This window comes from Tribolium castaneum, chromosome 2, assembly GCF_031307605.1.
Source record: "Tribolium castaneum strain GA2 chromosome 2, icTriCast1.1, whole genome shotgun sequence".
Lineage (NCBI taxonomy): Eukaryota > Metazoa > Arthropoda > Insecta > Coleoptera > Tenebrionidae > Tribolium > Tribolium castaneum.
In genome coordinates this window covers 1,696,177-1,713,918 of record NC_087395.1, presented here as the reverse complement: position 1 = coordinate 1,713,918, position 17,742 = coordinate 1,696,177, and the positions used below count along the sequence as shown (strand labels likewise).

The 17,742-nt window shown below is 29.4% G+C and overlaps 1 protein-coding gene and 1 long non-coding RNA gene across 3 annotated transcripts in view; one reads left to right on the top strand and one right to left on the bottom strand.

Moving 5' to 3' along the window:
* The first annotated feature begins 150 nt into the window (after positions 1 to 150).
* LOC107398108 (uncharacterized) lies at positions 151 to 1,155 on the top strand. 2 transcript variants are annotated; one of them, XR_010332980.1, is made up of 3 exons: positions 151 to 418; positions 499 to 758; positions 835 to 1,155. It is a non-coding gene; the product is annotated as an uncharacterized LOC107398108 (long non-coding RNA). The 2 variants fall into 2 exon arrangements; XR_010332979.1 differs by having other exon boundaries at positions 151 to 449.
* Positions 1,156 to 4,292: 3,137 nt separating this feature from the next.
* The window catches only part of DAT (Dopamine transporter), a 45,881-nt gene continuing 32,431 nt past the window's right edge, over positions 4,293 to 17,742 (bottom strand). The window contains exons 7-11 of the mRNA XM_064354781.1: positions 17,195 to 17,298; positions 16,907 to 17,144; positions 9,557 to 9,785; positions 9,231 to 9,499; positions 4,293 to 5,175 (exon numbers count right to left, since the gene is read on the bottom strand). Of these exons, the coding sequence (XP_064210851.1) occupies positions 5,041 to 5,175; positions 9,231 to 9,499; positions 9,557 to 9,785; positions 16,907 to 17,144; positions 17,195 to 17,298 (975 nt within the window). The 3' untranslated portion in view covers positions 4,293 to 5,040. The remainder of the gene's footprint in view (positions 5,176 to 9,230; positions 9,500 to 9,556; positions 9,786 to 16,906; positions 17,145 to 17,194; positions 17,299 to 17,742) is intronic.

Sequence of the window (17,742 nt, the reverse complement as noted above, 5' to 3'; positions counted from 1 at the left end):
CTTCCGGTAGAGATGTCCCAGCGGGTGAGATGACTCATTGAAATTGTTCTATTGTAATGCAAGTTAGGCACCTGTTTGTCGTTCCAGGTTACAGTATTCATGTCATTAGCATTAAAGAAATGAATATGCGGTGAGCTAAGCACTCAGAAAATAAGTTACAGTCCGGGACATTTCTATTTGGACATAAAAAATTTGAATTTTCTGACATTTATACGTATATTCAGCGTCTATGTGAACAAAAAATGTTCTCTCTCTCATTCTATGGTCCTTGAGCTTTAATAACAGGGACATTTTTTAAATTGGTAGCATTAGAAAATGACAGTAAACAGCTGACTGATGTAAACAATAACACAATAACAAAGGAAATAGGAAGGAAATGTTATAATTTTAATCTATATAACCAGTGGCTGCTTTAAAAGTGTGTACTAACAGGATAATAAAATATTTACGCAAGTATTTTTGAAGGTAGAAACATTACTTGTCATATAACAATTATAGATTGTATGATGAGACGGGAATGGCACAACACAGAATTGCAGTCAGTGATTGTGCTGGAGAAAGCTGCTGTGACGTACTGACAGTACTGACTGTCGCTGGTTGTATGATTTGCGTAATTTGTGATATATTTTGTGTGAAAAACTGGAAAACAAAGTGCATACCTGCATAACCTCACTTATCGCAGTTTTGCACATTTTGATGATGGGAATTGCGGTTCAAGTAATTATGAGTTATAGATGGAGCTCACTGTTTACTTCAAAGTAAGTTCACGACATTTATTAATTAATTATTAAAAAAAATATTAAAAAAATCACAGATAGTGTTTATAATTTGTAGCTGAAGCCTTTTGGGTCCACTTTTTTCGTTGTTATTTCCTGGTAGCGACTCTTGTTTCAAGCAGAATGGGTGTAAAGTTAAAAATAATCCCATAAAATTGTTAATATAACTCCGTTGCACTGGCATGGGGTATTTGAAAACTTACGTTTAACAAATACGTCACAAAGTCTCAGCCATCGTCGAAAAACATAATAAGGGCCTTATAACAACAAGCGCTTTCTGATTTTACTGTGGACGTGTGGAAGAATAGTGTGAAATATTGCGAAAAACCAACTTTTACTCTTGTTTACATTTTTGTACGTCTCTATCTGAGAGTAGTCGTCTTTTATAAAAAATATAGCTTACTAATAAAGGAAATTAAAGTGTTTTTATTTCTGGGTTGCCTCCAATTCCACTTTGCCCTTGCCTGATAATCAAGACACTGATAATGAAATTGGTGTAAGTGCATCGAATACAAACGTGTTGAATAGATGAATAAAAGAGAGACAACTGCTTTTTTCAAAAAGGCCATTTCAAATTTATTCAAAAAGCACACCCCCATTGAAAAGGGTCCATTCACGATGAAGTTTGGCTTCCTGCATGACATAGGTCTCGGGCACCAATCTCACTGTAAATGGTCTAAATTGGTCTTGCATCTCTAAGACATGGACTCACTGAGAGCGACTTCTGCAGTAGGCTTGAGACCTGCCTGCCTGTCTCGCAACAATCTCTGCATTATGATTCCAAATCATTCTATAAAACGCTGTCAATTACAAGCGATGATATGAGGCATGAGGCCGTCTCAGTGTATGTCTTGTGGTGTATGTACATTGAAACTGTTTCTTAAAGAACCCATTCACAATGAGATCTGCTTCGCTACATGCGGCGCAACAGGACTCAAAGACTAATCCCAAAAGACACAAAAAAACTGACACAGTTTCATAATTTTAAGCCATTGACAGCGTTTTCGAATGTTGGTGCAAAGACTTGTCGCGACGCAGGTTTCAGCCTTCCGCCAACGTCAGTCTCAGTGAAACCCTCTCAAAGTGATCTCAGCGAAAACCATTCACAATGAGATTGGTCTATGAGGCCTATGTCGTGCCGCATGCAGCGAGATATGTCTCATTGTTAATGAAAATAGGGCCTTTTTTGTTGTTTAAAGTCGTTTTTTAAAACTTTTAAAACTTTGGCAAATTTTACTGATGTGGCAGAGAGGGGGCATGCAATTGGAACATGACGATGACTACCCTAAAAGTCACTTCGAGGCTTTTATGGCCTTTTTAATGCAAATTTCAACTTTAAACCTGACAGTCATACCAAGGTCAAACATAACCTCAACAGTACTCCAGCAACGGTACTTCAAAGCATTTGAAAGTTTCTCCATTTGTTTTTAAGTGTTCTAGTTGGTACATTTTGCTGTACTTTACTACAATAAAGAAATATTTAAATTTTTATTATTGTTTACATTTGTCATCTGTCAAACACATCAAACAGCCAAGTTCCCTAAATTTGAGCTCTTATCTAGTTTTTGTGCTCTATATAGTCTCGCGTCAAGGTATGCGGTATGACGTATCTCATATAGAAATGTCCCGGACTATATATCTAATATAAGTTTTCATACATGCGTACAATTTATCGCTAGATAGGCCATGTTTTATTTTATGAAAAAAATTCTAAACTGAATTCTTCTTATTAGTGATTCATAACTGTTTAAGTTATGAGGATGCTGTTACTTTCATTTTTGCAAACATGGGAAAGATGACCTAATACTATATGAGATATGTGGCAACCGTTTGCACCTACACAGTGTGATTCTTTTAGGGCCTATATTAGAAACTTTTTAACTTCTAATACAACTAGATTTTTAGAATTTTGTGTGCGATCTAAATAGACCATTCCGAATTTACCTAAATTGTTTTCAAAATGGCTGGTCTTCCAAAACTACGAGGAATTGGCGCCAACTTTGAAATTTTATATAGAAACCAAACATTTTTATTGCATTTTTAAATTCAACTTCTCAAACGGAATAAAATTTATCCCAGTTTTTGGTACTTATCTGTCATAGTTTTGGACATATGTCAATTTTGTTGTTAACATTTTCATTTACAAGGGTTTATTTAAAATACCACAGCTCTTGAACTGTTTGCAATAAGTGAATAATTTTTTTTGCATTCGATAACCGAAATTTCAAAAAGCAATAAAATGTAACTTGTCTTTTTCCGATTATTTTATTTTTTATTAAAAAACAGCAAGTATTAACGTGATACCTGCATGGAAACTTTTTTATTTTGTCAATTACGAGAAAACTTACTTGGAATATTTGAATCATTCGGACACAATAAATAGCAAGTAATAAAGTGTTGAAAGCGTGAGAAAAAAAAAACAAAATTTCGACCACATTTTATCATTTTCTAACTTATTCTTATCGCAATTTTGCTTAAAAACAAACAACATCGAGTTAAAAGGTTTTTTATCAAATTTGGTTCAATTTTAGTAAATTTAAAAAAAAATAAACAGTACGTTAAACGAGTCAAAAAAAAACAGAAATCACAATTTTAAGTGCAGAGATGTTGCTAAAACAAACCGAAAAATTACTAAATCAATTAGTTGAAAATTGCATACTTTTTAGTTTTTTTGGTTGTTTCTCACGTTTAATATTAAAACTAAAGAATCAACAAAATTCGGCCAAAATCAACTGTAACTTTATTTTTCTCTAAAATGAAACGAAATAATATTACTTTCTTTATTTCACTGTATTTCGTTTATTTTTGAAAGAAATTTCGCCTGGAATTAGCTGAGAAATGAAAAAATTTTGTCATTTAATTTTTTAAGATTTTAAAGAATCTTTTTTTAAGTAATTTTTTTTTGAGTTGGAAAAAATGTGAGCGGCCTATACATAATCATTTATTCTGTGAATCAATCTGTGTACAGTCACGATCAAAAAGAATGACACCCTTAAAACCGCAGCCACAAATCTTTTCGATATGATACTATTAATGTATACGTTTTGCTACTTTATAAAGTAGCAGCTGGACAGTTTGTAAACTGTTTGTTGAAATTTATGACGTAAATGATTTTAATCGGACATTTGCTATCCGGCTCGGTTGGTAGGGTGTCATTCTTTTTTATCGTGACTATACACAGACTGATTCACAGAAGAAATGTTCATGCATAGGCCAATATTTTTTTATTATTAGAAGCTATTAATTAACTTGCTTTATTTTGTGCTTATTTCATTATCTGTGAGTTATTTTTAAACGGTTTCTGTTATACAAACAAACTGAAATTTTGAAATATTTGGTTTTATATACTAATTTATAAACAACAAAGAAATGTTATTAACAACTATCAATATTGCGGTTACTAATTGGAATACGAAGTTAAAACCAACGCTTTCTACAGGGTGATTCAAAAGTGTCGGCCAAAAAATTTTTGAGCTTTTCAGTTGAAGTTTTAGGTTAAGTTTAATGAAGCGAAACTGAATTAAATAAAAATTTATTAAACACAAGTATAACACACTCTTTGAAAATTGCTTGCGATGGCTGTCACAAGCAATTTCCCCACTTTCTGAAACTCTATTAAGAAAAATCACATTTAAAGGAATTCGTTTCTTATTTTTACAAACAACAATCAATTTCCTATATCACAACAGTGCGTTTACAATTTCACATAAGTACATAAGAAAGTTAACTAAAGTCTAAATGGTGGTAACAAATAAGATCATTAAATGGCTGTTTAATGATCTTTGCTTATTTCTAACACGTATACCTGTTACATTTGTCGATGTACAAAATTTTACATAAAAACATGTCATACCAAACTAGGGGCATCTAACATTTTTTAATAAATACGATTACAATTTGGGTACATTAACAATATTCGATTAAAAAACTACACTGTGATAGATAATAACGTAGATTTTTATTATCTATTAATGGCTGTTTGTGTGTATTTTAATCAAATATCGTACCTAAAGTGTTCTTAATCCTCTACTAACTAACAAAGATGTCTTAAAGCTGTGAGCGACTTGTACATTCATTTTTAAAACTAACTCTCAATATGATTAATTAACAAAATAATCTCTAATTCCTAAGTACAGTTGAATTTTCTAAAACCGCAACAGCCTTGTAGGCCCTTTAAAATGAAAATAAAGACACATTGCGGTTAGAGAAAATTGTGAAAAAATTAAACGTAATATTCTTTGAATTTACAACTGAAACGGTTATCTCACACTTCGGAAGGAGGTTGGACTGGGGTTTCTGGTGATGCTAAACGGACCTGGTTACTCTCTGAACGCACCACACCATTTACTTGGGTACTTGTTTGGGTATCGCGCCAAGGAGTTGTTAAAATTTGCAAGCGCTGTAATAACAAATTAAAAAAGTTATAAAAACTGTCTTTCAATCGAGAAAAGAAATAATAGTTTAAGCATTTCATATAGTTTATACACTTTGCATCATTTGAAATTTTTTTGGAAAAAGTAAAGGAACTTGTTTTTTTTTTTAATTTAAATATGTGAAAATGTAGGTATGTGTTTTTTTTACTTTGGAATTATTTTTTTAATCCAACACTTCTAAAAATCAAATTTTTATTTGATAAAATATTTGGTACAGATTTTGATATTCATTACAATAACTAACCGAAAATTTAAAATTACATAAAAATATACAGGCTGTCCCAACGATCCGAAAAAGCTCTATAACTTGTTCATTATTAAAGATATTCAATTTTTTTTTCTAGATTATAGCTGCGTTTCTGCTGCATGTTTCTTAAATATTGCGGTATATGCACAGGGTGTTCCAATATTTAAAAAAAACACTAAGAAAAGTAGGTTTTTCACTACTTTAAAAGGAAAAATTTAAACTTAAATCTGTTCCAATTGTTTAGCACAATGCAATTAAAACCATAGAAAAATTAAGAAGTTTGTTAAAAGTTGAATAACTTGAAAAAGTTAAATGGAACACCATATTTTTTGTTCTTGCTTCTCAAAGATTATTAAAGTGTATTAAGTTTAAAATGCCTAAAGTTAATAACTAAAAAGATATTTTACTTTAAAAGTTAATTTTAGCTACAATGTACACTATTCATGAACATTGTTGTTACCATAGTAAACCATGCCATAACCATAGCAACTTCACCACAGAACATTTGTTGGAGTTTATACGGGAATTAAAAATTCGCCAAAAATATTAAACCTATAGTTATTTCATTGTAATAAATGACAAATAATGGCCTAAGTTTAATGTTAAATATCTTTTGAATAATTAGCAAAAGACACTTAACTGTTAATGTTTTTAAAGGAAAATTTAAAGGTCTTTTGCAAAAATAAAAAATGGGTGTTCCATTTAAAATTTTAGTTATTCAACTTGCAACAAAACTTTTTATTTTTTATTTTTTTTAATGCAGTCAGCTAATAAGAATAATATATCTTTTTTGAATTTCCTTTTTTAAGGTGGTGAAAGTTCTACTTTTCTGAGATTTCTAGTTTTTGTGTAATGATTGTTATAAAAAAGCATGTTTTTCTTAAAATTTTTCTCAAGTTATTTCAAAAACTACGCAGAATCGACCAATACAAGTTTAGATTAAAATCATCACTATTAAAAGCTACGTTCAAAAATGCAATAAAATTTAGGGTGTTCGATTTAAAAAACATAACTTTAGTGCTTTCTTAATATTAGAACATCCTGTGTATACAACGCAATATTTTATAAGCATGCAGCAAAAACACAGCTATAAACTAAAGAAAAGAAAAAGTTTATATCTTTAATAATAAACAAGTTATGGAGCTTTTTCGGATCGTTGGGACATCCTGTATATTATTATTTATTTTTGACAAGCGTTCAGTAATTTGTTTCTTTTAAAATTTAGCTATTTTGCGAAATTTTGAAAAAACTTAATGATAAATTATATTATTTCATTAAAAAAACTCTCTTATTTTCTTGGAGTTGTTTGTTTTTAAACACATCGAAAAATCACATATTAAAACGTAATTTATGACGTTATTTATACATTAAAATACAACTTTCTAGACACATTTAAGAAGGATGTGAATTGTCCGAAAGTAATTTTCTTTTTTTTGAGCTTGTACAAAGAAAAATTTAATATTTTTCCTTAATTAACTTTTTTTGCAAAAATTTATTAAAACAAGTCAAAAAATCTTCTAATTTTTTTGTAGACAGTTTAAGCATGTTTTTGCAATTTTTTCAGGTTTTATTCAAAGAAATCAAAAAATCATACAGGTTGAACACTTTTTCACTTTATCTAATTTTTAATTAAAATTAAAAAAAAGCAAGTATTGGTTTGAATGTGATGTCAGTTTTGCCATTATTTTTTCTTAAAAGCTAATACATACAGGGTGATATTGGAGTGCATGCAAGTTCCATAACTTTTTTCTATCTAAGCTATCGACTAGATTTTTGTTTTAGAGGGTAGATTTGACAGTAAGACAGCAATTTCAAATATTTCAAGTTAGATACAGAATGTTCCAAAATATCGTATTCGACACAAAGCAAGCTTTAAATTGAATGGAAGGCTTCGTGATTCTGTTATCTACTAGGTAGCTCGAGTACAACTTAATTTTTGCCTTTTCTTTTAGACACAAAAAACACCTTTTTTCTATAAAACTTAAAAATTGTTAGGTATCTTTGAGCAAAAAATTAGTATTTCTTGTAATTTTGCTTTAACAAATTGTGAAATAACAAGATAAGATAATCGTTTTTTTTCTGAAAATCCATTTTCTTAGAAAGATTTTGCTTAAGTTGTTAGGTCGAGTATAACTTTATAGTTTTGCTTTTGTTTAGACACTAATAAGTCTCTTCTTTCTTTAAAAAGTGACTTATATTTCTGAGCATTGTTAAAAGAATTATAACAAAATTATAATTTAGTGAAAAATCGTAAAATTTTTGCATTTTTAAAAGTTAAAATAATGACATTGTGTCAACTGTATTGAGTATTTAGGGAACTCACTTTTTGTCTTAAAAACTGACTAATTTTGAGCATGTTTGAGTACATTTTTAAGCAAAAAATTTATTTTTTCTGTATTTTGTGTGGTTTCACTCCTACATATCATGGTATCTGTCGTTCAAACACTTTTTTTAAAACCTTTTTTTCGGATAAAATTAAGTAACTAGCTCTTTTGATCTTTGTTCAGCATTTACACATGAATTACTTTTTTCTTTCAAGATTAACTTGTGTTAATGAAAAATTTGAGAAACATTTCACAATTTGGTCAAAAATAAATATTAAGGTGGAAAATTACGATGTTTTGGCCTTTTTAAGTGTAGGGAAAACAAACTTACTTTTTGTCTTAAAAACGGACTAATTAGAATAGCTGTCTAGCTATTTTGCTTTTTAAAAAAATTTGATTTTTGTGTGTCTAATTAGTTTTAAAGGAAAAAAACATTAATGTTTTCTCTTTGTATGTAATTTTTTTGTACCCTTTCCTAAAATTAGCAATTAATTAATAGAATTATTATAAATAAATTTTAAAGTATGAAATTTTTCATTAATCGAAATTGTATGAGTTCTAGTATTATTTTAACACAACAGTGATGTTTTCAAGCAAAAAACTTTGATAAAAAATTGTTGATAGCCAATGAAAGTACGTTTATTTTAATTTTAATTTTTACACAATAATTATTTTTTGGAGTAGCAACATATTTTTACTTGTTCTTAGATGACACAAAAAATAACAGTTTTTTGCAGGTACTTAACAGTAATTAATTAATTCATTAATGAATTAGTTTTATTTATAAAGAAATGTTAAAAAATTCTGAAAAAAATCACAGGTATAGAAGAAAGTATAAGGGATTTAATAGCAGACGCTAAATTCTGTGCGATTATTAACTAAATATACAGCGTGCTTAAAAACTGGCCCACCAACTCAATGGTGTGTGGTAGAGAACTGGTTACATATAAAGGTAAAAATAGAAAAAAAATTCTTTGCATTAAAGTTATTGATAAATAACGGATTTTAGATAAATGATATGTGGCAACGTTGTCTAACAGTCGCGATCGCAATAGAATTTGATCAACAATAAAAATAAATTATTTTTGAAACGGTTTCCTAGGAAAAAATTCCCAGTGTTGGCACATCTACACATTGTGATTTTCTGGATGAATTTTAATTTCTTTAAATTAAAAAAACTGCTAAAGTCTGCTAGAAAATTTAAAAATAATTATTCATCGTTTTGTTACGGAACGATTGCCTGGTATGAAACATAAAAACATAAAAAAATAATGAAAACTAAAGAAGTTAACACAATAAGTTTGTAGCTCCAGATTTTTTAAAATATGACTTTAGGAATTTTTCCAACATTTTTCCCGTAATCTGCACTTGCTTCTCAATAACGTACCACTGAGTTGGTGCGCCAGTTTTTGAACACCCTGTATTTGATAATATCGTATTAGTTAATTACCTTGAAAAAAGACCCTGGTGTGGTAAGTAGTTTAAAAATGGCCACAACTGGAATCATAACAACTGATGAGCACGCTATAAGCCATCCCAAAATATTCGCCCAAGCTGGATAAACATAATCTTCATAGCTCAAAGGTTCATAACCCAGCAACCCATAAACAATAATAAATAGCAAGAAAACAGGAGCTGCAAACTTCCAACAGAACCTCCAGTAATAACCAGGTGCAAAACCAATCATATCTTTAATATCATCACAAAATCGTTGCGTTCCTAAAAATTAAAATCATCGACTTAAAAAAATAATTTCATTTCTTTTTTGACACTCACCGTAAATCCACGAAACGGCAATAGCTTCGAAAAAAACAGCGAAAAGCATCGAATATCCAGCTGCATATCGGTCCAACAAGTGGAAGAAATAAAACCCTCCTTGCGAACACGAAGCCAAACCCACTACAAAGTACAAACTGAAGAGACAAGCAACGAAAATTTCTCTGTGGCGTCCAATTCGTGGAAATTCATCGCTGAGAGCTGTTATTATGGCCTCCGAACCACCAAACTAAAAACCCAAAAAGACGTTTTAGTAAATTATTTTCAAAAATTAGAATTATGTGGCATAATTTTAACCAGGAATACCCCTTTAAAAATGAAAATAGTTCATGCGATTATTATGAAATTTTGCATGTCAAGAGACACAAAGACGCTCTTTGATATGGTGTAAATAGAAAACTTGTAAAAGCTATACATTTCCGGTGACAAGGGAACCCTTCCAGTTTTTAGGTGCCGGAACGGCTACCGCTAGCTCATGCATTATTTATTCCAACACATAATCGCGTCTTTTACTATTTTCATCAAGAAATAATCACATTTTACTTCAGATTAAATGAAATTGACAGCAATGACAGTTGTGTCATTCGTAGTGGACAGTTTCCAAGGTAATGGTACGCTCAAAATTTATACTTTTTAATTCTGCAGTGCGGTGTAGAGTTTAGTTTAATCCCAACTAACTCGAGAACGGTACATTTTGGCGACATGAAGCAAGAGTACCTTTTTTATTAAACAATAATTGGGCTTTTGATTTTTTGTATCAAAAATACGTGTTTCTAGGCCGAAAAATTGAGTTATCACCTAAAAACTGGAAAGGCCCTCTTGTCACCGGAAATGTATAGCTTTTACAAGATTTCCATTTACACCATAACAAAGAGCGTCTTTATGTCTCTTCACATGCAAAATTTCATAATAATCGCATGAACGGTAACAAAAATATTTTCAAAAAATCATTTTTCCATACCATTTTTAAAAAATTGTAATTTTCTAATTTTTTGTGGTGGGTCAGTAAATACTATCCTTATCTATCTATTCTTAATTGTAGAGGGGTATTTGTAGTTAAAATTATGCCACTTATTTTTGAATCACCAGATATGTATGCAGAGACTAAAGTATCTACTTTAGTCACGAAAATGCAAAAAAGTAACTACTTTAGAAATGCAAAAAATAGCGTATATATCTCGTGACCAAAGTGCCTAAATCCTTTGAGTGGTTGTTGCTCTCGGGCTTCGAGGCAACGAACTCCACTTGCGGGATTAAACGTTGCACTTTTTAGACCTTCTATATACAGGTTGTTCCGCCTAAACCCCACATTAGAAGTATTGGGTATTTTAACAATGATAGTCATCTGAAAATTTGTGTACAACCGTAATCTTTTAGATCTTGCTTTCAAGATGGCAGCACTTCCGATTATACCGGAAGTCACTGTCAACTTCCTTATTTTAAATAAAAAATTTTATTTTTAAAAGCATTTTTGAATTAATAAAGCTATTTTAAGATAGTTTTTATAAAATTTTCCTATACCTAAATTTAGCCGTTTCCGAAATATTTATAATTTTTTTTTTAATTTGCACCTTCCAGTTTAAAAATTGATAACTCTGCCATTTTTACAAATTTGGAAATATTTTTTTGCTCATTTGAAAGAAGAAGCTTAAATTTTTCTTTTGGTGTTTTCAAATTTCTAAAAAAAATATCTTACAATTTTTTAATTTAAGTTTGCAGAATTTTAAACTCCCATAACTCATTTTTTTCAAATGAAATGTCAAAAGTTTTATTTCACTAAATGGTAGAGAGTTTAATTCTGTATCGATCTGTTTTAACATACCCTATAATATGTATGCTTAAAAGTTTTCAAGTTACAATAACTTTTTGTTGGGACTGAGAAATTCATTAGCCATACGTCTATTCTCATACTTTGCCATGGAGATGATTGAAAAAATGTGAGAAATTAAAGTTTTTTAAACCAACATTCAATGAATTTATTTTGTTTTTAAAGGATGAATAACACAATTTTGAACAGAGTTTATCGTCTAAGTTTAATCAGAAATATTTTCATGACAAACTACGGAAAAATAGCTGTGGTTAGTAAGAAACTTCCTACAATGACAAAAAAAAAACAATATCACGTGAAAATTATTACAGATAGGTATAGGGAATACTAATACAGATCGATGCAGAAAAAATTCTACTCTATCTGGTAAAATAAAATTGGGCTATCCCATTTAAAAAATTAAGTTATGGGTACTTAAAATTGTTCAAACTTAACCTTAAAATTTTTGGGTTTTTTTAACGACCTGAAGAACAGATATTGGCCTCCTTTTTTAATTCTTCAAATATGATTCCAAAATCTCTGAAACCAAACGAGTTACCGATTTTTTAATTAATAGATGCAAATTCAAAAATTTTCAAAAAATCTTAAATATTTTGAAAACGGTTAAACTATACTATAATTTAAACAAAATTTAATAAATAACAAATGTTGATGAACAATAATTAGCTTAATTTTATTTTATAAATATTTAATCGTGTTATAATTTTTAGAAGATTTTTAAGATACTTCGAGCATTCCTTGTTGAGAGTTCTCGAGTTTTAAGAAAAAAAAGTCAAGATATGGAAATTTCTAGTTGTATCCCCTCCTGGAATAGCATGTCTGGCTAAAATAACGTTGTCATTTTCAACCAATTTAATGATCTTTAGCTTTTTTTTCTTAAAACTCGTTTTTACGTAATTTCATCAAAGCCTGATTGAAAGATAACAGACTAAATTATTACATCAAATATAACATTTTTGCTTTTTTTCAAACATTCAGTACATCTTCTGCTAAAAACGCAATTATTTCGAGGTATTTCATACAAATGCGCTAAATGTTTAGTTCCATAAAGACAAAAATTTTTAAATTTTTAAATAGCGTTGAAATTTCTGCTGATGTTATTTTTTCAAAATTGATACATCTAGATGACAACTATACAACCGGCCCTGATGGTATATCTCAAATGTTTTTAAAAAATTGTGCTTATGAATTGACATTGCCATTACAAATGCTGTTCAATAAATCTCTTGATCAGTCTCAATTTCCGGATATTTGGAAAATCTCATATATCAGACCTGTCTTTAAAAATGGTAGTCATGTAAATATTTCCAACTATAGACCGATATGTACCCCATCGTATATATCAAAAGTTTTTGACTCCATTATGGCATGGCTGACATTATATCATTTTCTGTAAAACAATCTGTTATTGAAGAACAACATGGTTTTTTCAAGGGTCGCTCTACGATGACCAATCTTTTTCTGTTTACTGAATATATAACGTCAAATCTTGAAAATGGATTCCAAATTGATTGTATATATACTGATATGTCAAAAGCTTTTGATCGCATTTCCATTGAGTTATTAATATCAAAATTAGATAATTTAGGTTTTGGGGATCCAGTCCTTAGTTGGATTTATTCTTTTTTATCTAATCGTGTACAGTATGTAACTATAAATGGTGTTAAGTCTCGCGCAATTCACCCATCCACAGGTGTGCCTCAGGGGTCACATCTAGGCCCTATTCTTTTTTCTCTATATATAAATGATGTCAAAACAGCGATCGAAAGCTCTGAAATCCTTCTTTTTGCCGACGATGTAAAGATTTTTAAAGTTATTATAAATCCAAACGACTGTGATATATTACAACGTGATTTAAATAGTTTTTGTATGTGGTGTAAAAAAAATTTTTTAGAACTGAACATAAATAAATGTAAATCACTAAGATTTTCTAGAAAATTATATTACAATCTACCATCGTACTTTATATCAGGCAATCAACTTGAATGTGTCACTCATATTCGCGATTTAGGAGTTATTGTAGACAGCCAGTTAAGTTTTGACTATCACGTTAACCACATTTTGTCGAAAGCAAACAAAACATTAGGATTTATAATAAGACAGTGCTCTGATTTTTCAAGTTTGCGTGTTGTAATGTTATTATATAATTGTTATGTTCGTCCAATTTTGGAATACTGCACAATTATTTGGCAACCTTGTTATAATGTTCATATTAATCGAATTGAAAACGTTCAGAAAAAATTTGTTAAATTTGTATGTTACAAATTTAACATATTTTATGACAAAAATAATTATATAAACATTTTAAGTTATTTAGGACTATCCTTACTATCTTCTCGTAGAATATTTTATGACGCGTCGTTCGTATATCGTATATTGTCTGGTAATGTAAATTGTAATCCTATTCTTCCGCTATTTTCAATAAATATACCCGTTTGTAACGTTAGAGAGCCTAGAATGCTTGTAGTGCCTTACCACCGTATCAATTATGGGAAAAATTCTGTATCTTCTAGGCTGTCTAAAACATGCAACGTACTTTCTGGTAAATTAGATTTTATAGGTTTACCTAAAAATAGATTTCTAAAAGATTTAAAAACTGTTATTGAACATAGTGAACTTAGCTCTTTTAATAATTAACACTTTATTTTATATTAACTGTATTGTACCTATTTGTGTTTGTATTTATCTTTGTATTTTATATATCACTTGTACTTGGCGTGGCCGTTAATAAACATTAATAAAACTAACACAATATTTAACTAATTTAGTTATTTTAGACAAAAACAATTTCTAAGTTAAAAGTCTTTTGAATTGGCTTAACTATTTTCGACATATTTAAGTGCATTTCGCAGAGTTGTTCACAAAACTTTGGGTCCAAAAAAAACTTGTTAAAGCCGGATGATTTAATATGTTTTTTTGGCCACAAAATTTGGTGAACAATTTGTTAAACATTTTTTAGTGTGTCAGTATATTAGTCTCCAATTTTCGTAAAGTTTCAGTCTCCTAATTTTTTAGTTATTTGGTTTTTCTGGTATATGCTTCACTATTTAAGATTATCAGTTTATCACTTTCTTAAAATGTCAAATTTGTACCTAATTATTTATATAGTGTCTCTTCCTTAGTTTCAAAGTTTTCAGTTTTCCCATCTCCTACTTTTTTTAGTTTTTCGGTTCTCGTAGTTTTTTTAGTCTTTTAATGTATCATCTTCATTCAGCTACCTCCAATTTTTTAATGTCATTTTTTCAGTTCATTGTCTGAGTCTATAAATTCGCAATTTTTTGTTAGTTTTTATAGCTCATTATAGGGACCTCAATGTTAATTTCGAAGTCACATATCTGCGAACTGAATACTTTCCCAAAATTTTTTTTTGTGTGAAAACTTTTTCTCAATTTATATAACCAATTTAGCAAAAAAAAGGAAATTTGCAAATTGCAACAAAAAAAAACTAAGACAGAATGTTTTTGCATCTCGAAAATTTCACAACACAAATTATGACAGGTTACAAAAGAACGGTAATTTTTGCAGGAATGCTAATACAGATCGATGCAAAAAAAATTTTCCTCCATCTAGTAAAATAAAATTGGGACATCCCATTAAAAAAAAATTAAGTTATGGGTGCTTAAAATTGTTCAAACTTAACCTTAAAATTTTTGGGTTTATTAATCTTATGTTTAATTTTAAACACACTGAAAAACAGATAAAGGCCTTTTTTAATTCTCCAAATATGATTTCAAAATCTCTGAAACTAAGCGAGTTAACGATTTTTTAATTAACGGATACAAATCCAAAAATTTCCAAAAAATCTTAAATATTTTGAGTATAATAAAAACTCCCTTAAAATAACTCAGCTAATCCAAAAACCTCATAAAAAACATAGCATTCTATTTAAAATAAGAAAGTTAATAGCGACTTCCTGTCTAACTGGAAGCGCTGCCATCTTGAAAATATTTTTCTTGAGCAGAACTCAACGGATTATAACTGAGTGCCAACTTTCAGATCAATATCTTAATTAGAACTTTCAATACTTTTAATGTGGGGTTTAGTCAGAACAGCCTGTATAATATACTATAATTTAAACAAAATTTAATAAATAACACATGTTGATGAACAATAATTAGCTTAATTTTATTTTATAAATATTTAATCGTGTTATAATTTTTAGAAGTTTTTTAAGATAACTCGAGAATTTCTAGTTGAGAGTTCTGGATTTTAAGAAAAAAAAAGTCGAGATATGGGAATTTCTAGTTGTGTCCCCTCCTGGAATAGCATGTCTGGTTAAAATAAATAATTATTAATGACATAATGTTGTCATTTCCGACAACATTTAGTGATTTTTAGCTTTTTTTTCCTTAAAACTCGTTTTTGCGTAATTTTATCAAAGTCTGATTGAAAGATAACAGACTAAATTATTACATCAAATATGACATATTTTGCTTTTTTTCAAACATCCAGTACATCTTCTGCTAAAGACGCAATTATTTCGAGGTATTTCATACAAATGCGCTAAATGTTTAGTTCCATAAAGACAAAAATAACACAACTTTGAACAAATTTGGTTATTTTAGACAAAAACAATTTCTAAGTTAAAAGTCTTTTGAATTGGCTTAACTATTTTCGACATATTTAAGTGCATTTCGCAAAGTTGTTCACAAAACTTTGGGTCCAAAAAAAACTTGTTAAAGCCGGATGATTTAATATGTTTTTTTGGCCACGAAATTTGGTGAACAATTTGTAAAACATTTTTTAGTGTATCGGTATATTAGTCTCCAATTTTCTAAAAAGTTTCAGTCTCCTAATTTTTTAGTTATTTGGTTTTTCTGTTACATGTTTTCACTATTTAAGATTATCGGTTTTTCACATTCTTACAATGTCAAATTTATACCTAATTGTTTATATAGTGTCTCTTCTTTAGTTTCAAAGTTTTCAGTTTTCCCATCTCCTAGTTTTTTTAGATTTCGGTTCTTGTAGTTTTTTAGTCTTTCAATGATCATCTTCAGCTACCTCCAATTTTTTAATGTAATTTTTTTAGTTCATTGTCTGAGTATATAAATTCGCAATTTTTTGTTCAGTTTTTATAGCTCATTGTAGGGACCTCAATGTTAATTTCGAAGTCACATATCTGCGAACTGAATACTTTCCCAAAATTATTTTTTTTGTGTGAAAACTTTTTCTCAATTTATCACCAATTAAGCAAAAAAAGAGAAATTTGCAAATTGCGACAAAAAAAACTAAAACAAAAGGTTTCTGCATCTTGGAAATATCACAACACAAATTATGACAGGTTACAAAAGAACTGTAAAAACGAAAACTAGTAAAGCTATGATATACCTAATAGTATAATAGTATATGCCTTCATTGGGAATCTTTTGTAAAAATGATTTTTTTAGCTTAATACAGAAGAAAAATGTAGATACAAAATTTGCTCAATTTTAGATTTTTAAAATTCTTAAGTTAAAAAGCAAAAAACATTACATAAAAAATCAACTTTTGCGTGTCTCAAAATTAATAAAACAACATCGTACCGAACTATCGAGACCTAGCGTTAGGAGCATCATGAAGAAAATCAGCGCCCAAAAAATGCTTCCAGGCATTGTAGCAATGGCTGCTGGATACACAACAAAAACTAGACCAGGTCCTTCAGTTGCCACTTCTTGAATGGAACATCCAGCTGCATGTGCCATGTAGCCCAAAACGGAAAAAATTACAAATCCTGCGATGAAACTTGTTGCTGAGTTTATGACACTGGTGAGGATGGCGTCTCTAAAAACACAAAATTAATTTTTTGAAAAGTATAATGAACTGTACAGTACTTGTAAACGTTGTTGTGGTATTTATTGTAGGAAGCGTAAGCGAGAAGGACTCCAAAACCAGGACCAAGGGAGAAGAAGACTTGAGTAGCAGCATCAACCCAGACCTGAAATAAAAATCAGCTCTTAACTCTTTCAATTCCTATTGACAATGTTCCAGTCTTTTCATGTCTCATTTTTAAGTTTTTCAGTCTCTTTTTTATCATTATTTCAACTTTTTGATTATAAAATTTAACAATTTCCATGTTTTAAAAATGAGTTTTGAAATTAAAGTATTGAATTTCTTACTTCTTGAATTAAATAAAAATTCAACAACGCCTGCCTTTTGTAAAAAATATATAGTATAACAATTAGACGGTATAATTTTACAAATAGCGAAAATAAAAGACCAGAAGTAAAAAATATTAAGATAAAGATTAAATTAGTAATAATAATAATTTATTTCTATCAATTTATACAGATGTAGTAACAGTATTTAATTATGTTATTAGATATTTCGTCAAAGCCTGTACTTTTCTTATTTTTTAATTTTTGAATTATAGTGATAATTT